The sequence below is a fragment of the Rattus norvegicus genome, chromosome 2 (genome assembly GCF_021556685.1).
Source record: "Rattus norvegicus strain SHRSP/BbbUtx chromosome 2, alternate assembly SHRSP_T2T, whole genome shotgun sequence".
In the NCBI taxonomy this organism is placed as follows: Eukaryota; Metazoa; Chordata; class Mammalia; order Rodentia; family Muridae; genus Rattus; species Rattus norvegicus.
In genome coordinates, this window is record NC_141535.1 from 230,221,793 (window position 1) to 230,243,499 (window position 21,707).

General features: G+C 39.4%; 1 protein-coding gene across 3 annotated transcripts in view; it reads left to right on the plus strand.

The window, feature by feature from the left end:
* The window catches only part of Stpg2 (sperm-tail PG-rich repeat containing 2), a 526,121-nt gene that overhangs the window by 203,803 nt on the left and 300,611 nt on the right, over positions 1 to 21,707 (plus strand). For all 3 annotated transcript variants that reach the window (XM_087631242.1, XM_087631240.1, NM_001100993.1), the window contains 1 exon segment: positions 17,495 to 17,654. In XM_087631242.1, the coding sequence (XP_087487368.1) occupies positions 17,495 to 17,654 (160 nt within the window).

The window sequence follows — 21,707 nt, forward strand, 5'->3', positions numbered from 1 at the left end:
ATGGGAGAAAGACAAGGAATGAAAGGTTGTCTTTGTATTGTTAGGTCTGGCCAAATAAGCAATCCCTATTACAAACAGATGAGGAAGAGTAGATTGTTGTATAGTTGTGGGTAAAGAAGATAATATGGTTTATTTTGAGAAGAAAAATTGAAGTGTTTAGCAAACAGTTGGAAAGCTGAAATGCCATGGTGGAGAATCCTAGTAGAATCCTCTCCTCCTCTTAGAGAGTCAGGGCCTCAGTGGGAAAGGAATCACCTACACTGGCCCTTCAAGTCCTCACAAGGTTAGGTGTTTCTTTTCCAACTGAGGACAGACAAGGCATCTTAGCCAGAAGAACATATCCCACATGCAGGCGACAGCTTTTGATATAGCCCCTGCTCCAGTTGTTCAGGACCCACATGGAGACCAAGCAGCACATCTGCTGCATATGTATAGTGAGGTCTATGTCCAGCCTGTGTTTGTTCTTTGGCTGGTTGTTCAGTCTCTGACAGCCCCAAGGGTCCAGGTTAGTTTACTCTGTTGGTCTTCCTGTGGAGTATCCTTCTGGGTCTTCAATCCTTCCTCCTGTTCTTCCTTAAGACTCCCTAAGCTCCACCCACTGGTTGTGAGCGTCTGTATCTGTCTGAGTCAGCTGCTGAGTGAGCTTCTCAGAGGACAACATGCCCCTGTCTCCAAGAACAAGAGTACCATTAATAGGATCAGGGGTTGGTGCTTGCCCAGGGGATGGGTCTCAATTTGGGAGGGTTATTGTTTGGCCATCCCCTCAGTTTCTGCTCCATCCCCCATGCTTGCATTTCTTATCGACAGGATAAATTTTGGGTTGAAAGTTTTGTTGGTAGGTTGATGTGTATCGTTCCACAGGGGTTCCTGCCTGGCTACAGGAGGTGGCCTCTTCAGACTCCATGTCCTCATTGTTGTCATAGCTAAGGTCACCTCCATTGATTTTTGGGTGCTTCCCTTATCCCAGGTCTCTGTTCCTTCCTGGAGATGCCTACCGCCTCCTTACCCCTGTCAGTTGCAGATTTTCATTCATTTTCATGGCCATCATGGTATCTCTCCTGTTGTTCCCTGTACCTGATCCTGAACCCTGTCCCCAATACCTCTCCTCATCCCATCTATCTCCTAGTTCCCTCCCTCCATCTGCATCTTATGACCATTCCTTCTTCTAAGTGAGTTTCCAGGTTCCTTACTTGGGCCTTCCTTCTTGTTTAGCTTCTTTGGGTCTGTGTAGTATCTCATGGAACCTGTATTTTATGGATAATATCCACTTATAAGTGAGTACATAACATGCCTCTCCTTTTGGGACTGATTATCTATCTCACTCAAGATGATCATTTCAAGTTCCACCCATTTGCCTGCAAAATTCATGCTGTCTGTTTTTAATAACTGAATAGCATTTCACTGTGTAGAAGTACCTCATTTTCTTTGTCCATTTTTCAGTTGAATGACATCTAGGTTGTTTCCAGTTCCTGGCTATTATGAATAAAGCTGCTATGAACATACTTGTGGAAGTGTCTTTGTGGCATGTTGCAGCATCATTTGGGTGTATGCCCAGGAATGGTGTCTAGGCCCAGGAGCTGGGTCTTGAAGTATAACTATTCCTTGTTTCCTGAGAAACTGCTAAATTGATTTCCAAAGTAGTTGTACAAGTTTGTACTTATACCAGCAATGAAGAAGTGTTCCCCTGTTTCACATCCTCCCCAGCATGTGGTATCTCTTGAGTTTTTGATCTTAGCCATTCTAATGGGTGTAAGATAGAACCTCAGAGTTGTTTTGATTTGCATTTCCCTGGTGACTAAGGAATTTGAACACTTTTTTAAGTGCTTGTCAGCCATTTGAGTTTCCTCTGTTGAGAATTCTGTTTAGCTCTGTTCCCCATTATTTAACTGGGTTATTTGGATTGTTAGTATTTAACTTCTTGAGCTTGTTGTAGATTTTGGATATTAGTCCTCTGTCAGATGTAGGGTTGGTAAAGATCTTTTCCCAATGTGTAGGCTGCTGTTTTGTCCTATTGACAGTGTCTTTTGCCTTACAGAAGCTTTGCAGTTTCATGAGGTCCCACTTATCAATTGTTGATCTTATAGCCTGAGCTATTGGTGATCTCCTTGAGAAATTGTCTCCTGCACCAATGTGTTCAAGGCTATTCCCACTTAGGAGAGTTAGTGGATCTGGTTTTATGTTGAGGTCTTTCAACCACTTGGACTTGAGTTTTGTAGAGGGTGATAAATATAGATCTATTTTCATTCTTATGTATGTAGACATTCAGCTAGACCAGCAGCATTTGTTGAAGATGCTTTCTATTTTTCATTGTATGGTTTGGCTTCTTTATCAAAAATCATGTGTGCATAGGTGCATGGGTTTATTTCTTGGTCTTTGATTAGATTCCATTGATAAACATGTCTGTGTGTAGTAATACCATGCAGTTTTTATCACTACTGCTCTGTAGCACAGCTTTAGGTCAGGGATGATGACTCCTCCTGATGTTCTTTTATTGTTTAGGATTGTTTTGGCTGTCCTGTTTTTGTTTTTCCATATGAAGTTGAGAATTGCTTTTTCAAGGTCTATAAAAATTGTGTTGAAATTGTGATGGGGAGTGCATTGCATCTGTGCATTGTTTTTGGTAAGATGGTCATTTTCACTGTCTTAATCCTACCTATCCATGTGCACAGGAGATCTTTCCATCTTTTGAGATCTTCAGTCTCTTTCTTCATGGATGTGAAGTTCTTGTCATGCAGATCTTTCAGTTGGTTTGTTAGTTATACGAATATATTTTATATTATTTGTGGCTATTGTTAAGGATGTTATTTCTCTAACTTCTTTCTCTATCTGTTTATCATTTGTATAAAGGAGGACTACTGATTTCTATTCCATTGGTCTATCTGTCTGTCTCTGTACCAATACCATGCAGTTTTTATCACTATTGCTCTGTAATACTGCTTGAGTTCAGGGATAGTGATTCCCCCTGAAGTCCTTTTATTGTTGAGGATAGCTTTAGCTATCCTGGGTTTTTTGTTATTCCAGATGAATTTGCAAATTGTTCTGTCTAACTCTTTGAAGAATTGGATTGGTATTTTGATGGGGATTGCATTGAATCTGTAGATTGCTTTTGGTAAAATGGCCATTTTTACTATATTAATCCTGCCAATCCATGAGCATGGGAGATCTTTCCATCTTCTGAGGTCTTCTTCAATTTCTTTCCTCAGTGTCTTGAAGTTCTTATTGTACAGATCTTTTACTTGCTTGGTTAAAGTCACACCGAGGTACTTTATATTATTCGGGTCTATTGTGAAGGGTGTCGTTTCCCTAATTTCTTTCTCGGCTTGTTTCTCTTTTGTGTAGAGGAAGGCAACTGATTTATTTGAGTTAATTTTATACCCAGCCACTTTGCTGAAGTTGTTTATCAGCTTTAGTAGTTCTCTGGTGGAACTTTTGGGATCACTTAAATATACTATCATATCATCTGCAAATAGTGATATTTTGACTTCTTCTTTTCTGATCTGTATCCCCTTGACCTCCTTTTGTTGTCTGATTGCTCTGGCTAGAACTTCAAGAACTATATTGAATAAGTAGGGAGAGAGTGGGCAGCCTTGTCTAGTCCCTATTTTAGTGGGATTGCTTCAAGTTTCTCTCCATTTAGTTTAATGTTAGCAACTCGTTTGCTGTATATGGCTTTTACTATGTTTAGGTATGGGCCTTGAATTCCTATTCTTTCCAGGACTTTTATCATGAAGGGGTGTTGAATTTTGTCAAATGCTTTCTCAGCATCTAATGAAATGATCATGTGGTTTTGTTCTTTCAGTTTGTTTATATAATGGATCACGTTGATGGTTTTCCGTATATTAAACCATCCCTGCATGCCTGGGATGAAGCCGACTTGATCATGGTGGATGATTGTTTTGATGTGCTCTTGGATTCGGTTTGCCAGAATTTTATTGAGTATTTTTGCGTCGAATTTCATAAGGGAAATTGGTCTGAAGTTCTCTTTCTTTGTTGGGTCTTTGTGTGGTTTAGGTATAACAGTAACTGTGGCTTCATAGAAGGAATTCGGTAGTGCTCCATCTGTTTCAATTTTGTGGAATAGTTTGGATAATATTGGTATGAGGTCTTCTATGAAGGTCTGATAGAATTCTGCACTAAACCCGTCTGGACCTGGGCTCTTTTTGGTTGGGAGACCTTTAATGACTGCTTCTATTTCCTTAGGAGTTATGGGGTTGTTTAACTGGTTTATCTGTTCCTGATTTAACTTTGGTACCTGGTATCTGTCTAGGAAATTGAACATTTCCTGCAGATTTTCAAGTTTTGTTGAATATAGGCTTTTATAGTAAGTTCTGATGATGTTTTGAATTTCTTCTGAATCTGTAGTTATGTCTCCCTTTTCATTTCTGATTTTGTTAATTTGGACACACTCTCTGTGTCCTCTCGTTAGTCTGGCTAAGGGTTTATCAATCTTGTTGATTTTCTCAAAGAACCAACTTTTGGTTCTGTTGATTCTTTCTATGGTCCTTTTTGTTTCTACTTGGTTGATTTCAGCTCTGAGTTTGATTATTTCCTGCCTTCTACTCCTCCTGGGTGTATTTGCTTCTTTTTGTTCTAGAGCTTTTAGGTGTGCTGTCAAGCTGGTGACATATGCTCTTTCCTGTTTCTTTCTGCAGGCACTCAGCGCTATGAGTTTTCCTCTTAACACAGCTTTCATTGTGTCCCATAAGTTTGGGTATGTTGTACCTTCATTTTCATTAAATTCTAAAAAGTCTTTAATTTCTTTCTTTATTTCTTCCTTGACCAGGTTATCATTGAGTAGAGCATTGTTCAATTTCCACGTATATGTGGGCGTTCTTCCCTTATTGTTATTGAAGACCAGCTTTAGGCTGTGGTGGTCTGATAGCACGCATGGGATTATTTCTATCTTTCTGTACCTGTTGAGGCCTGTTTTTTGACCAATTATATGGTCAATTTTGGAGAAAGTACCATGAGGAGCTGAGAAGAAGGTATATCCTTTTGCTTTAGGATAGAATGTTCTATAAATATCTGTTAAGTCCATTTGGCTCATGACTTCTCTTAGTCTGTCTATGTCTCTGTTCAATTTCTGTGTCCATGATCTGTCCATTGATGAGAGTGGGGTGTTGAAGTCTCCTACTATTATTGTGTGAGGTGCAATGTGTGTTTTGAGCTTTAGTAAGGTTTCTTTTACGTATGTAGGTGCCCTTGTATTTGGGGCATAGATATTTAGGATTGAGAGTTCATATTGGTGGATTTTTCCTTTGATGAATATGAAGTGTCATTCCTTATCTTTTTTGATGACTTTTAGTTGAAAATTGATTTTATTTGATATTAGAATGGCTACTCCAGCTTGCTTCTTCTGACCATTTGCTTGGAAAGTTGTTTTCCAGCCTTTCACTCTGAGGTAGTGTCTGTCTTTGTCTCTGAGGTGTGTTTCCTGTAGGCAGCAGATTGCAGGGTCCTCGTTGCATATCCAGTTTGTTAATCTATGTCTTTTTATTGGGGAGTTGAGGCCATTGATGTTGAGAGATATTAAGGAATAGTGATTATTGCTTCCTGTTATATTCATATTTGGATATGAGGTTATGTTTGTGTGCTTTTCTTCTCTTTGTTTTGTTACCAAGACGATTAGTTTCTCGCTTCTTCTAGGGTATAGCTTTCCTCCTTATGTTGGTCTTTACCATTTATTATCCTTTGTAGTGCTGGATTTGTAGAAAGATATTGTGTAAATTTGGTTTTGCCATGGAATATCTTGGTTTCTCCATCTATGTTAATTGAGAGTTTTGCAGGGTACAGTAACCTGGGCTGGCATTTGTGTTCTCTTAGGGTCTGTATGACATCAGTCCAGGATCTTCTGGCCTTCATAGTTTCTGGCGAAAAGTCTGGTGTGATTCTGATAGGTCTGCCTTTATATGTTACTTGACCTTTTTCCCTTAGTGCTTTTAATATTCTTTCTTTATTTTGTGGGTTTGGTGTTTTGACTATTATGTGACGCGAGGTGTTTCTTTTCTGGTCCAATCTATTTGGAGTAGCCTACAGAAGTAGGCTTCTTGTATGCCTATGGGTATCTCTTTTTTTAGGTTAGGGAAGTTTTCTTCTATGATTTTGTTGAAGATATTTACTGGTCCATTGATCTGGGAGTCTTCACTCTCTTCTATACCTATCATCCTTAGTTTTGATCTTCTCATTGAGTCCTGGATTTCCTGTATGTTTTTACCAGTAGCTTTTTCTGCTTTACATTATCTTTGACAGTTGAGTCAATGATTTCTATGGAATCTTCTGCTCCTGAGATTCTTTCTTCCATCTCTTGTATTCTGTTGGTGAAGCTTGTATCTACAGCTCCTTGTCTCTTCTTTTGGTTTTCTATATCCAGGGTTGTTTCCATGTGTTCTATCTTGATTGCTTCTATTTCCATTTTTAATTCCTTCAACTGTTTGATTGTGTTTTCCTGAAATTCTTTCAGGGATTTTTGCGATTCCTCTCTGTAGGCTTCTACTTGTTTATTAATGTTTTCCTGTGTTTCTCTAAGGGAGTTCTTCACGTATTTCTTGAAGTCCTCCAGCATCATGATCAAATATGATTTTGAAACTAGATCTTGCTTTTCTGTTGTGGTTGGATATTCCGTGTTTTTTTTTTTGGTAGGAGAATTGGGCTCTGATGATGCCATGTAGTCTTTGTTTCTGTTGCTTGGGTTCCTGAGCTTGCCTCTCGCCATCAGATTATCTCTAGTGTTACTTTGTTCTGCTATTTCTGACAGTGGCTAGACTGTCCTATAAGCCTATGTGTCAGGAGTGCTGTAGACCTGTTTTCCTGTTTTCTTTCAGCCAGTTATGGGGACAGAGTGTTCTGCTTTCGGGCGTGTAGTTTTTCCTCTCTACAGGTCTTCAGATGTTCCTGTGGGCCTGTGTCTTGAGTTCACCAGGCAGGTCGCTTGCAGCAGAAAAGTTGGTCTTACCTGTGGTCCCGAGGCTCAAGTTTGCTTGTGGGGTGTTGCTTATGAGCTCACTGCGGCGGCAGCAACCAGGAAGATCTGCGCTGCCCTTTCCGAGAGCTTCAGTGCACCAGGGTTCCAGATGGCGTTTGGTGTTTTCCTCTGGCATCAGAGATGTGTGCAGTGCAGTCTCTTCTGGTTTCCCAGGCGTGTCTGCCTCTCTGAAGGTTTAGCTCTCCCTCCCACGGGATTTGGGTGCAGAGAGCTGTTTATCCGGTAGATCCCTTCAGGTTCTGGTGGTGTCTCAGACGCAGCGGTCCTCGAGTATTTCTTATTTACATTTCGAATGTTATTCCCTTTCCCGTTTTCCGGGCAAACATCCCCCTAGCCCCTCCCCCTCCACCTCTATATGGGTGTTCCCCTCCCCACCCTCCCCCCATTACCGCCCTCCCCCCAACAATTATGTTCACTCGGGGTTCAGTCTTGGTAGGAGCAAGGGCTTCCCCTTTCACTGGTGCTCTTACTGGGCCATTCATTGCTACCTATGAGGTTGGAGCCCAGGGTCAGTCCATGTATAGTCTTTGGGTAGTGGCTTAGTCCCTGGAAGCTCTGGTTGGTTGGCATTGTTGTTCGTATGGGGTCTCAAATCCCTTCAAGCTCTTTCAGTCCTTTCTCTGACTCCTTCAACGGGGGTCCCGTTCTCAGTTCAGTGGTTTGCTGCTGGCATTCGCCTATGTATTTGCTGTATTCTTGCTCTGTCTCTCAGTAGAGATCTACATCCGGTTTTCTCTAATACTTTTAACATGAAGGGGTGTTACATTTTCTTAAAAGCATTTTCAATGTTTAATGAGATAATCAAGTGATTATCAGTTTGTTTATATTTGGATCACTTCGGTGAATTTTTGTATATTGAGCCATCCCTGCATCCCTGGGGTGAAGCCTACTTGATATTGGTAGATGATATCTTTGATGTATTCCTGGATTTGATTTGAGAGTATTTTTTTGAGTATTTTTGCATCAATTTTTATAAGGGAAATTGACTTTAAATTCTCTTTATTTGTTGATTCTTTATGTGGTTTAGGTATCAAGGGGACTGTGGCCTCATAGAATGAATTTGGCAGTCTTCCTTCTGTTTCTATTTTGTGGACTTAGTTTGAGGAGTATTGGTATTAGTTCTTCTTTGAAAGTCTGGTAGAACCATCTGGCCCTGTGCTTCTTTGGTTGGGAGTCTTTTAATGACTGCTTCTGCTTTTTTGTTTTTTTTTGGGGGGGAGGAGAGTTATAGGCTGATTTAGTTTACCTAATCTTGATTTAACTTTGGTAAGTGGTATCTGTCTAGAAAACCATCCATTTCATTTAGATTTTTCAATTTTGTGGTGTACAGTCTATTGAAGTAAGACCTAATGGTTCTTTGCATTTCCTTGGTGTCATTTGTTATGCTGCCCTTTTTATTGATGATTTTGTTTACTTGAATATTGCCTCTCTGTCTTTTGGTTCCTTTTAGCTAAGGATTTTTCTATATTGTTGATTTTCTCAAAGAACCAGATCTTGGTTTTATTGAACCTTTTTATTGTTTTCTTACTGATTGATTTAATCCCTGATTTTGATTATTTCCCGCCTTCTACTCCTCTTTGGTGTGCTTGCTTCTTTCTCCTCCTCCTCCTCCTCCTCTTCCTCCTCCTCTTCTTCTTCTTCTTCTTCTTCGCTAGATTTTTCAGGGGTACTTTTAATTGCTTATATGAGAACTTTCTAATTTCTTTATGGAGGTCCTTTGAGCTATGAACTTTCTTTCTTCTTAGTATTGCTTTTATTGTATCCCATAAGTCTGGGTGTGTTGTACCTTCATTTTCATTGAATTCTAAAAAGTCTTTAATTTCTGTCTTTATTTCTTTTCTGACCCAGAGATTATTAGGCAAAGAATTGTTCAATTTCCATGAGTGTGTACGCTCTCCCTTGTTTCTATTGTTGAAGTGCAGCTTTAATACATGGTGGTTCGATAAGATACAAGGTATTATTTCAGTTTTCTTGTATTAGTTGATGCTTGGTTTGTGATCAACTATATGGTCAGTTTTGGAGAAGGATCCATGAGTTGCTGAGAAGAAGGTATATGTGTGGATTGGTGTGTGATTTAAGCTTTAGCAATGTTTCTTTTACTAATGTGGGTGCCATTGTGTTGGGAGCATAGATGTTCAGAATCAACATATTATCTTGATAGATTTTTCCTTTGATGAATATGAAGAGTCCTTCTCTGTCTTTTTTTTTAATTAATTTTGGCTGAAGGTCTACTTTATTTGATATTAGAATGACTACTCTAACTTGCTTCTTGGGTTCATTTGCCTGGAAAACTTTTTTCCCATTGCTTTATGTTAACGAGGGTGTTGAGGGTACCTGGAAGAGAATGAGGGACAAGAGATATGAAGAAGGATGCCAAGACAAGAGTCTGATCAAGGCGACAATTTTATTTTTTCCCAAGGCTGAATTTATACCATAACATTGGTAACAGAGGGAGGGGGGAAGTGTGAAACATTTACACAGGCCAAGGACACAGTTCTTTTGTGGTCAGCTGATGTCAACAGGATGTTGGTTTTTCAAAAAGGTTACAGGTCATCACATTGGGTATCTTGACGTCAGATGTATTTCTCAGCAAGGTCACAACTTTATCATATCATTATTCATCTTGACCACCAGATTTGTATTAGTCTTTTGCAGCTGGCTGGGGATTTTCCATGAACCCAGTCATACTTAACGCTAACCATATTATTAACATCAATAATGGAGGGTTTCAAGGGCATCGCTCTCAACAGCTTTACTCTGAGGTTATGGCTGTTTTTATTGCTGAGGTTGTTTCTTGTATGCAGCAGAATGAAGGATCACCTTTTTATATTTATTCTGTTAGCCTGTGTCTTTTTATTGGGAAATTAAATCAATTGACATTGAGAGATAATGATCAGTGATTGTTATTTTCTGTTAATTTGTTGTTGTGTTGTTGTTGTTGTTGTTGTTGTTGGTGGTGGTGGTGGTGGTGGTGGTGGTATGTGTGTGTGTGTGTGTGTGTGTGTGTGTGTCCCTTTTTCTGCTGTAAATTTTGCTGGAATTACTTTTTCCTCTGTTTTCTTGGATACAGTTTTCCTCCTTGGGTTGTAGTTTTCCTTCTAGTATTTCCTGTAGGACTTGATTTGTTGATAGATATAATTTGAATTTGTTTCTCCATTTATGGTAATTGAGAGTTTTACTGCATATTGTAGTCTAGGTTGGCACCTGTTGGTTTTTTTTTAGAGGTTCCAGGATACCGCAACTTCTAAAAGCTATGAAGGCAAGCTCTTCTGGCTTTTAGAATCTCTGTTTAAAAAAAGTCAGGTATAATTTGGGTAGGTCTGCCTTTGTATGTTACCTAGTCTTTTCTCCCCTCTGTTTTAAATATTCTTTCCCAGCTCTGCCAGAGCATGACAAATACAGAGGCAGATGCTCGCAGCCAACCATTGAACTGAGAATAGGGTCTCCATTGGAGAAGTTAGAGAAAGGATTAGAGGAGCTGAAGGGGTTTGCAACCCCATAAGAGCAACACCAACAAAACAGAGCTCCTAGGAACTAAAACACCATCCAAAGAGTACACATGGAGCGACCCATGGTTCCAGCTGCATATGTAGCACAGGAGGGCCTTGTTGGGCACCAATGGGAGGAGAAGCCCTTGTTGCTGTCCAGGCTGGACTTCCTAGTGTAGGGGAATATCAAAGCAGGGAGGTGGGAAGGGGTGAATGGTTGGGTGGGAGAAAGGGGATAACATTTGAAATGTAAATAAAAAATATCCAATTAAAATTTCTCTCCTTGTTCTGTAAATTTTGTGTTTTGATTATGTAGTGGGAAGATTTTCTTTTCTGGTCCAGTCTAATTGGTGTTCTATAAACTTCTCATGTGTTTATAGGCATCTATTACTTTATGCTGGGAAAGTTTTCTTCTGTGACTTTTTTGAGGATATTTTCTGGGCTTTGGAGCTGAGACTCTTCACCTTCTTCTATTCCTATTGTTCTTAGGTTAGGTCTTTTCATGCTATCTCAGATTTCCTGTCTGTTTTATGTCAGGAATTTTTTAGACTTAACTTTTTCTTTGACTGATGTATGAATTTCTTCTATTGTATCTTCTACACCAGAGATTTTCTTTTTGATGATGCTTGCATTTGTTGTTCCTGTTCTCTTCTCTAGGTTTTCCATCTCCAGGATTCTCTCAGTTTGTGTTATATTTATTGGTTCTATTTCCATTTTCAGGACTTGAACAGTTTTATTTATTTTTCCACCTCTTTAATTTTATTTTGCTGCATGTCTTTAAGGGATTTCTTTATTTTCTCTTTAAAGGCATCTATCATCTTTGTAAGAGTGTATTTAGGATCATTTTCTTGTGTTTAGGTTCTGTTAGAATATCCAGGGCTTGCTGTAGTGGGGTAGCTGTGCCCTATAGTTGTCATATTATCCTAGGTTTTTTTTGATTATGTTTTTTCCTGTGCCTTTAGCTATCTGGATGGTTTTGATTTCAGGATGTTCTTGTTTTTGTAGGTATCGGGGGGTAGTTGAACCTTAATGTTCCTGGTGTGACAGTTCTCTGATGGATGTCATTGGGCTATATGTTTCATGACCTGCAGGTCTACATGGCTAGGACCCATATGCCTGTATGTTTCAGGAGCCTCAGCTCTGATGAGGTTTTGGGGAGAGGTGGCAAGAAAATGGAAGCCCCTCTGGAATACCAGGCTGCACAGAGCAGTTTGGCTTGGCCAAGAGGGTTCAGTGAATCTGGAAGATGGGAGGGCAAAGGGAAGCTTACCTGAGTGGCTCAGGATCTACATGTTGAGGAATGTGTGGGGAGAGGTGGTAGGAGAATGGAGGTCCATAGCAGGCTGCTCAGGGAGACTTGACTTGGCCCAGGGTCCTCAGAGAGCAGCAGGGGTTAATCAGTGGTTTTTATGACACCATTTCTGTCTATAGCACTTTTTGTTGTTTTGTTCCCCCTTTGGCATAGGTATCATGTGATAGTTCTAATTTCTTTAATAAAACAGAATAATTATATAGCCTATTGTGTGCCAAGAGAACATGCAAAATGAAGCTAGGATTTTTTTTTGCTTATTGTTAATGATTAACAATACAATTGCATTCCTGTCTTTAAATGTTTTTGTCTTCTAAAGTAAGATACTGTTTTCAAATTTGTAAATCTCCACAGGTGTATGTTTACCACGATGAATATTAGAGATGCTGAAGAAAAGCAAGGACAACATGTTCTTAGTTATAATCTGTAGTGTGTTTAACAAAGATGATCTGATTATCATCTGAATGTCTTCCGTATAAAGCCTCAATTAAGCAATGTGGATAAGTGTACTGGTAAATTGCTTTAATCAAAGCTTTTTGCATATTCAAACATACTTCATGATATTTATGACCTACACAGTTTTTCCTGCTATATATTTGACTAAAGATTTTGATTGAAAGCTTTAGTAGAAAGCTGAAAGTCTTTTAAGTCATTTCACAATATGACAAACCTTTGTTAGAGTTTTTTTTAATTACCTTTTATAATTATGTATTTGGGACACTTAGCCTGAAATCTTAGACTATTTTCATAAATCTCTTAGCCATGAAAGAACAGCTGGAATAAATTAGACATTATACAAAAGCATGAAGTCAGTTTTAGTGTAAATCATAAGTGACATTTAAAGATAAAATATAATATGTATAGGAACTATCAGCAGAAACAGACATAGAAGAGGGAGAGACACTGGGCATGGTTTGAGCCTTTAAACCACCAAAGCCAAAGCCCAGTTACACACTTCCCAAATGACTAAATATTCAAATATAGGAGCTTATGGGGGGGCATCCCTATTCAAATCACCAAAACTCCTAAGCAAGTGCCCTGGATCCCACAGTAGGAAGAAGTTAATATCTGTCTTAGTAGAAGTTTCCATGGTCGTGAAAGAAGATGACCTTTTATTTCATCCTACAGTTTGCTGTCCATTAAAAGTCAGGGCAGGAACTCAAAGAAGGAGCCTGGAGGCAGGAACTGAAGCAGAGCTCATTGATGAACGCTGCTCACTTGCTTGGTCTTACACCTTGTTCAGTGTGCCTTCCTGCAGTACTCAGGACCACTCAGTATTGGGGTAGCATGAACCCCAATGGGCTGGATGCTCCCACATCAATCACTAATTAAGAAAATTCACTACAGATTTGCCTATAGACCAGTCTTATGGAAGCATGACTCTATACTATGCCAAGTTGATGCAAAGCTAGCCAATTTCAAAGTGTCTATTTGACTCTTGCTATAATGTGGATCCTGAGAACCATTTAGCTGCAAAAGAAATCCTCTCTGCTTTTCAGACCTCAGTCCCTTTTCCTGTTGTGCATTTTCATATGCTCCACAGTAAGCATCAGCTGTGGTTTTAGCTTCCCCGCCTTTTATTCTTGTGGTCTTGTCTATGTGACCTTGAAAAGCTCTGTTAATTCCACTTTGCCTTAGATTAATCCTTGACAATGCCACTCTGACCTTTTCTGAGTCCTAGTAAATGTCCACAGAGAAGCAAACAACTGAAATCTTGGCTTGCTCAGAAAGTTCTCCTTCTCTTGACTTTGGTGCATAAAATCCCCTTGCTTCACAGCTCTCCCATAACCTTAAAACAAGGATTAAAATGTTACAAATTTCAAAAGTTGATACACAAGTAACAGTGTTCAGATGAAAATCAATTCAGAAATAAATAGTCTCTGTCAGTATTTTTCAAAGGTTAAATTTACCAGAACAATCTAATTTTATTTGCAGATGCACAGCTGCACACATAGGTAAAGTGAAGAGTGACATAACTACATCAGGAAATAAATTCATAAGTCAAGATGCATTTATTATATTTAACTAGTTAGGCAGGTGCAGTTCAAAAGTTGGAATCTTATAGGCCATTTTGTAGTGCTATATTTCAAGAGAAACCAATAAATAGCACAAGAACAGATGTCAGTCACTAAGAGCTTCCTTTCCATTTGCCAGTTGCCATTAGATGGATTGAAATGGCTGATACAATACATTCAGATGCTATGGGGAAACAGTCTTGTGGGCTGCATTTCTCCCTGAGGGTTCCCTGATGGCAGTAACACTAGATCTCTGGGATCCAAGGGTCTCTGTGCCCCTGACCCAGCCTGAAAATACTCAAAGGTTGCAGGATTAGGCCCAGAGAAGCTATGTAACGTACTGTGCCTTTCTGTGCATCCTGGTGGCCAGTTTCTCAGCGGGCAACTTGGGCAAGCCTGTCCATCATGGTGTTGACCAGCTATACTTGTCCAAAGTAACTTCAGTGCATTTCAGAGGAGAGAGATGAGTGTCACTGTGGGATTCTGAGGGTCTTCAATTCTTCCTGGGTTGAGGAAGATTCCACATGTGTATTTTTTGAAATTATCCTCGTCAATTGGTTTTATAAATCACCAGAGCAGTCTACAAGCACAGGTATATGTCCATACCTGAATGCATGCATGTACACATATATACATACACATATATGTGCATATATTACTGTGATGCTAAAAACCAGGTCCATCGATTTGTTACCTCTTGAGCGATAGGTAACTCATGGGTCAGATGGTCATTTAATTCGTTAGCTGGGCCGAGGGTTTTAACAGTTAAGTCAGTGTTGGTAATGACAGTGTTGGAAGGTTAGAGACCATGCACACTCTCACACACTGGGGCCAGAACATACAGGGAATTTCATATGTCAAAGTCTCAGCAAACACTGAAATTGGAAAATTCTGATTTTGGATGACATCAGGAAATGGCATCTGAGGTTGTAAAGTGGGCAAATTGAGCAGTTCTGAGTTTTAGGAATATTCCACGGGCTTTACCTGGAGAGCACTGAATGAAATCACAAAGTTTATGAAATGGTTGGGGTACAGCATCAATCTCCTGCAAGGCGAGTGGAGCCCTGAGTTTAGCTTCCTGGGATGCAGCTTAAAACCCAGCTCCTCTGGAGTTAGTCCCTTTGTGTGTGGGGATTAATGTGCTAGAAGGCGTTCCTATCAATGTTCTGCCAGCATCTCTTTTCTGACGTATGTGGGGTAGCATTAAGGCTTTCATCCAGGGCCATCGAAGTGAAGACGGTGACAGTGATGGTGGAGGTGTCCCTAACCCTAGCATGCTGCACTAAGAGTTCTACTGACATCAAGTGTTGTGCAGGGTCCTCGCCTTCCAGATGAGGAAGTCAGGCAGCTCTCATTTGCCCTTGCTTTGCCTTAAAACCCATGCTTCATTCCATCAGCCCTCTTGGATCTCTCGTTTCTGCCCCTGTCTTTTGTTCCTGGGAGGAGTACCCACTAGTTCTGCTGGTCTCCCCACTGGAATGAAATGCTAATGTTCTCTGTTTCTTTGAAAAGCTAGCATAGAGCCTATGACCTAAATTCATGTCCTAGTTTTAAAAGAAAATGAGATCAGAAAAATGAGTATCAGATATTTTTAGATTTTGTGAAGGAGATTCTACTGCATATATATATATATATATATATATATATATATATATATCTCAAATACTGGTTATGGTGGTGGGTTTTCAACTGGAAAACTGGAATCACTTGGGAAGAAAATCTCAATAAAAATTGTCTGGATTAGTATTGCCTATTGTCTGTCTGCAATGGAATTTCTTAATTGGGTTAGTAGAAGCAAGTACCTACCCTCATTTTGGTAGGTACCATGTCCTGGGCTGGTCCCTGGACTGAGCAAGAAGGAGAGAGTGAGCTGAACACCGGTAAATACACATGCATTCATTCTTTCCCTTCCTGACTGTGGATGTGACTAATTGCCTCAGGTTCTCACAGTGAATTTCCACCAATGGCAATAGTTACCTGGAACGGTGCTCTGGATAAACTCTCTCTCCTTAAAGAGTTTGTGTGTGTGTGTGTGTGTGTGTGTGTGTGTGTGTGTGTGTGTGTGTGTTGGGGGTCGGGGTATTTTATCACAACAGTATTAGTGACACTAAGACACTGGGGACAGGACAAAAATGCAAGACCTGAGGAATGCCCATTCTGCCCACTCTTCATGTTCCTTGCCTGTCTCCTGTGCAGTGTAAAAGATCACAAGAGAAGGGGACTGTTCTTATCTACATTGCACTTTTCCTCACCGTGGTGCTCATTCAGGACAGGAGGTATTGGAATAACTTCCATTCTCGCTACTACACAGTTCCTTGGTGGTTATAGTGATCATCACCTTGGGCAAATCTTAACAAATCTTGCTCAGATACAATACGATTTAAACATAAATATGATGAGGTAAGTAAGATTAATAAGCAAGCAGGGAGGAAGTTTTCATGGCAGTATAACTAGATTTTTTTTCTTTTGTGGAAAAGACATGAACAACTTCCCTGGTAGTCTGAACTCTGACTAGTTAGCTTTGCGTTTTAACTTGCACTGAAATTAGCTTTTCTAGAATGATAAGATTAAGTTCACATGCTTTCATAGTCAAGGACCAGTTTTCTTTTCATTTTTTTTTTACCTTTTAGACTTAATGTACTAATTGTGCTAATCCCATGATATAAAAAATTAGTTTTCACCTCATGAACTAGACCCAGGATCACATGGCAAGCAAATAACTAACACTTGAACCCCACACTCAACCAAAACACTGTCTTGTGTCTCACTAAATCAATAAAACATAGAAAATTTAAGTGATTTATCATTAGTTTTTATGTGTGTTTTATGGGTATTTCCTTTTATGTGTATCTGTGTACCACATAGATACTGCCTACTGCCCAGGAAAACCAAAAGGCAGTGTCAGATCCCCTAGAACTGGAGTTACAGATGGTTATGAGCCATCTTGTGGGTCCTGGGACTTAAACCTGGGTCCTCTGGCATAGCTTCAATTGCTCTTAACCACTGAGCCATCTCTCCACCCCCAAAATGTTAGTGTATAAGGTAAGTGACTAGATTTCAAAGTAATGCAGCGTGTAAAATAATTCGCGCAGAATTCTTTGTAAAGTTTTCATTGAGATAATTAGACAATATTTCAAAGCATTAATTATGCAACTAGTACATGACATTTGTATTTTAGTTTAGAATTATTCTTATAATTAATATGTGTTTCATGTTGATTAAAATGCAAACGTAGCTGCATACCGTTTAAAACAGTGAGTGATGAGAGTAGGGGCTTTCTAACCTAATTGGAGCCTATTAAAAATGAAAGAGCAGTCTCATTTTGTAGAATAAGTCAGAAGAGGGAGGCAGGGACAGTTTTGCGATGATGAAAACACACATTCATTGTTCAGTCCTGTATAGAATTCAGTATTCATCATTAAAGCTGACTATGAGATCTGACCATGAGGCCATGAGGCCTACACACTCTTTAAAATATTCTGACCTTACATGTCCTGATTCTGTTTATCTTAATTTTGGACAATGAATTGTAATTGTATTATAAAGATAGCTTTGGTGGAATCGTCATTACAATTTTGTTTTTAAATTATTTTTTACATATTTTAACCGGTGCTTTTCTGAGTGTGAACATTTTTCAATGTGTATTTGGATATCTTTCATATACTGTACACTTAGGCTTATCTTGTACATTTTTTTCTAGAGTCTTCCAGCTCCTGGCTGCTATGATGTTCAGAAATCATATGATATGTCCCAAGTTCAACATAACTACATGCCGCCTCGTAGTTCAGTGGCTAAACAAAGGCATTCCTCTTTCCTGAGTGCAGCTCCTCGGTGCCTGGGGAAAATCTCTGATGGGCCAGGTAAGGCTCACTGCTCCTTAACGCTACGGGAAGGCACATATTCCATATGAACAGACGATCTCAGCACATTCACAGTGATAGTCATACAAGTGCATAGGTTTCCCCTCCGAAGATAAACAGGGGAGAGTGAAGGGTGGGAGACCTTTGATTTCCAAAGGTAAAATTGGTCTAAGTTGTTATGTTTCCTAGTTATTCAAAAACATTTTTATCAGTTTTACTTAAGATACTAATTTCATCTAGCATTCTACTTGGGGAAAACTCAGAACTCTTAGCGCAATAAAAGTTATTAAAGGAGAATACTACTTCCTCCTCATTTGGAAAAATCAGAATAGTAGAAGAAACATAGCCCATTTATATAAGCTACTCGGGTACTTTCAAAGATCAAGGGAACGGCCCCATGGGAAGATTTGTCGACTTATTGGACTGTGAGATGCCCAAGGCCCTGGTGAGGTCCAGCTGGTGGTGTTGCTGTGAGTGTCCCCAGGCAGGGTTCCGGAGGCACGGAGCCTAGCCCTAAATGCAGAGGGTGGCGCCTAATGGGCCGAGGTGGTGGAATCAATAAAAAAAGGAGAGTGCCAGCTGAATACTGGTCCGTGGTGATGAGAGCAAGGGGTCTCCATGGGCAGTCGACAGGATGTGGTCTTACAACTGTGCCTCCTGTGCCATCAAACAAGGGCTGGATCCTCTGACCCCGGAGCCTAAGAAGCCTGTTTTCCCCTAAACCTCTTGTCAGGGTTAGGTCAGAGAAGCAAGAGAAGCCACAGGTCCAGCACTAAGTCAGTTACTATGTATTCAGCCTATATTTACACAGCAAAGCCAGACAGACGACAGGAAGAGTATCAAATGTTTTGTCACGATGTAAGCAATTTGTACCAGATCTTTGGAGAACATGAAGGAAAATGGTGAAGCAGACTTAAGAAACTTCTTTTGCCCACAGTTTTTAGTGAGAAACTAAAGTAAGAGATGACAAGCTGTCAGACAAGTGACAGAATGTCTCAGATATGATAGACTTTAAGTTGAAAGGTAACTGTTTTTCCTCTCTTGCTTTGTCTTCTTGCTTTGTCTTCCTCCCTCCCTCCCTCCCTCCCTCCCTCCCTCCCTCCCTCCCTTCCTTCCTTCCTTCCTTTCTTCGATATTGTACTACTCTTACCTTGTCAACTTTCAGGTGTAAATCCAACTTAAAATCTTAGCTGGAGTGGAGGTGCTTCCAAATTAGAAGGACAAAAGATTCTTAGTTTCTTTTGATATGTATGTGATAATTACACACACACACACACACACACACACACACACACACACACACACACACACTTATCATCATGATCATGAGTTTTCTGATGTGAACACCTTATTTCTACTTACAGTTCTTAATAGATTTCAATTTTACCAGAGACAAGTGTATCTAATACTTTTGAAGAGTGAGTTTTATGGTGAGTTCAGTGAGACTCATTCAGTTTGTTTGGTGAGGCACTTGTCTTATGAATGGTGTCTTTTCATGTCAGCGGCTTGTTAGAAATAAGGAAGCAAAAATTATTTACTCTGCTTGCCATGTATCCCCTGAAAGTTTTTTTTATTAATTTAAAAATGCTTATTCTTATTATTCATGCACTCATGTAAGTACATACATCCAACCGACACATGCCTGGTACCTGTAGAGGCCAGAGAAGGGCATTCTGGAGTTGGAGTTACACACAGTTGTGAGCCAGTGGATGTGGGTGCTGGGACTTGAACCCAGGTCCTCTTCAAGAGCAGCACTAAATGCTCTTAGCTACAGAGCCACCTCCCTAGACCCTTGTTTTACTTTAATATCTCTAGAAAGGACTTTTTATTGTTAAGTCTAAAATTCATATATCGAACTATTTTATAGTACTATGCTATAAATAAAAATGAAAGTGTAAGACTGTTTGAAGTTTAGAGAGTGTTACGCATGTTTGTTATTATATTATTTGGAGGGGTTTGCTTTATAGAATTAAAGAAAATATATTATCTTTTTAACTTTTAAATAAGATTACATTTTCAAGTTAATTTTTTGGATATATATATACATACAGAGAAGTTGGTAAACATGAATAATCATTTTATAAGATTCACAGATTTATAAAATATGTATCTTGACTCAGCATTTCATTTCCATGTATTTGCTTTAAATGGCTTTAGAACTTAACAGATATGGAAGGGTTTTGTCTTAATTACAAAGGAAGCCTGTTCCCTGAGTGCATATATTTAAGAAAGATAAAACCCATTCTCATTAGTCTAAATTAAACAGGGAGAGAGTATATTTGCAATCAGTATGCTGTATTCCATTAAATGTTGTGTAACCAATAAAAACACATTAGAATCATTTAATGAAGAAATTATTAAATGAGGTGTATCACATTATAAAGCAATCTCCTTTTATTACTCCAAGTTTTAATTCATAGGTATGTAAATGATTTTGTGATTGATCCAGCTCAGGTAATGTGAAATTGCTAAGTGGAAAAGTACTTAAATATTACTTTACCTCTTATATTGACCTGCTTTGGAACATTTAGTGGAGAGAAAGCTTAGAATTTTAAAGGGAAAGTGGATGGTGAAGACGTTGTTGAGAGTTCCAAGTTAGAGACTCCTGCTTAGCCGTGGGTGTGTAACTTGCTATCTGTATTCCTAAAGGGCAGGTTCGAAGAGTGTGTTAAATCTATATTATGTCTGACCCAAACTTCTATTTCTAAAGTTACCAAAATGGGATGCTTATAATTTCAGAATTGCTGATGACGGTTATCAAGTGGAATTTAATGTGTAATTTCCTAAATGAAAAGTGAGGTTCAGTTTATTTGACTATCAACTTTAGTAGAGTTCTATAAAAATATAGAAATGCTATTTATTTTGTAAAATTTGGGAAATTTTATAAAAAGATAGATTTGATTCCTTTGTTCACTGATTTCATTTCTATTCCAAGAGCCTCTTATGTGTCCCGTGTGTATTAAGTGTCCCTATAGCAGCAAACAAAAGACAAGCACCCTTGTCACCCAGTGCTCAGTGTCAGTTACAGTACACATCTACTGAGTGACTGAGGTACATGGGGCAATAGATGAAGCCAGGAAGGAAGACGCAGGCAGACAGACACACAAAGGCTGTGGGGCATGGCCAAAAGCAGAAAGACGACCAGGGCTTTAGAGTGGGAATGAGTCCTAACGGTATGAGAAAATAACCTCTGAGCGACTGACTACCTAAGGCTTGTTAGAAAGTTTGTTTCTCTTTTCCTTCATCAACTTAAAAATAATCTCTCTGGTCAGCAAGATGGTTCAGCACATAAAAGCGCTTGCCAAATAAGACTGAGCTCTGTCTACAGGACCCAGGTGAAGGTGGAAGGAGAGAGCTGACTCCACACAGTTGCCCTGGCATCCTCTGACCTCCGCATCACACTGGAGCACCCACGGTCGAACACTCACTATGCACACACACACTGAATAAAATTAAAAGACACATTCTCTAAGAGTAGAATTACTTTATAGTAGGTAAAATATTTACTTATAATTAAAATTTGAGAAAAATGTAAATATCTTAATTTTAAAATAAAATACAAAAAATTAACGGCTTAACAGCATTAGTTATTGGGAAAACCTTCTGGCTAAGCTGCCAGAGAGGTTGAGAGGGCGTACCTGAGCCATAATTTCTGTTTTGACTTTAATTTTTCTCACCATATCATGTTCATCCCAAGCTATCTTGGACTGGAGATGCTTAGATTTTTGTCTCTTCTGGACTACAGTTGTAGGTATGGATCACCATGCTCTGAAATATTTGAATGTTTTAAAAAAGACTTTTTATTACATTTTATTTATTGATGTGTCTGTATGTGATGCATGCACACATGTGCATGTGTGTGTGTGTGCTTTTGTGTGCTTTCACATGATCATGCCACAGTGTGCTTGTGGAAATCAGAGGGCAACTTGCTGGAGTCCCTCTCTCTTCTACCTTTTGAGTCTTGGGATTGAATTCAGGTGTCAGGTGTGGTGGTTTGAATGCTTGGCCATAGTTCCCTATGGCACTGTTAGGAGATGTGACCTAGGAGGAACT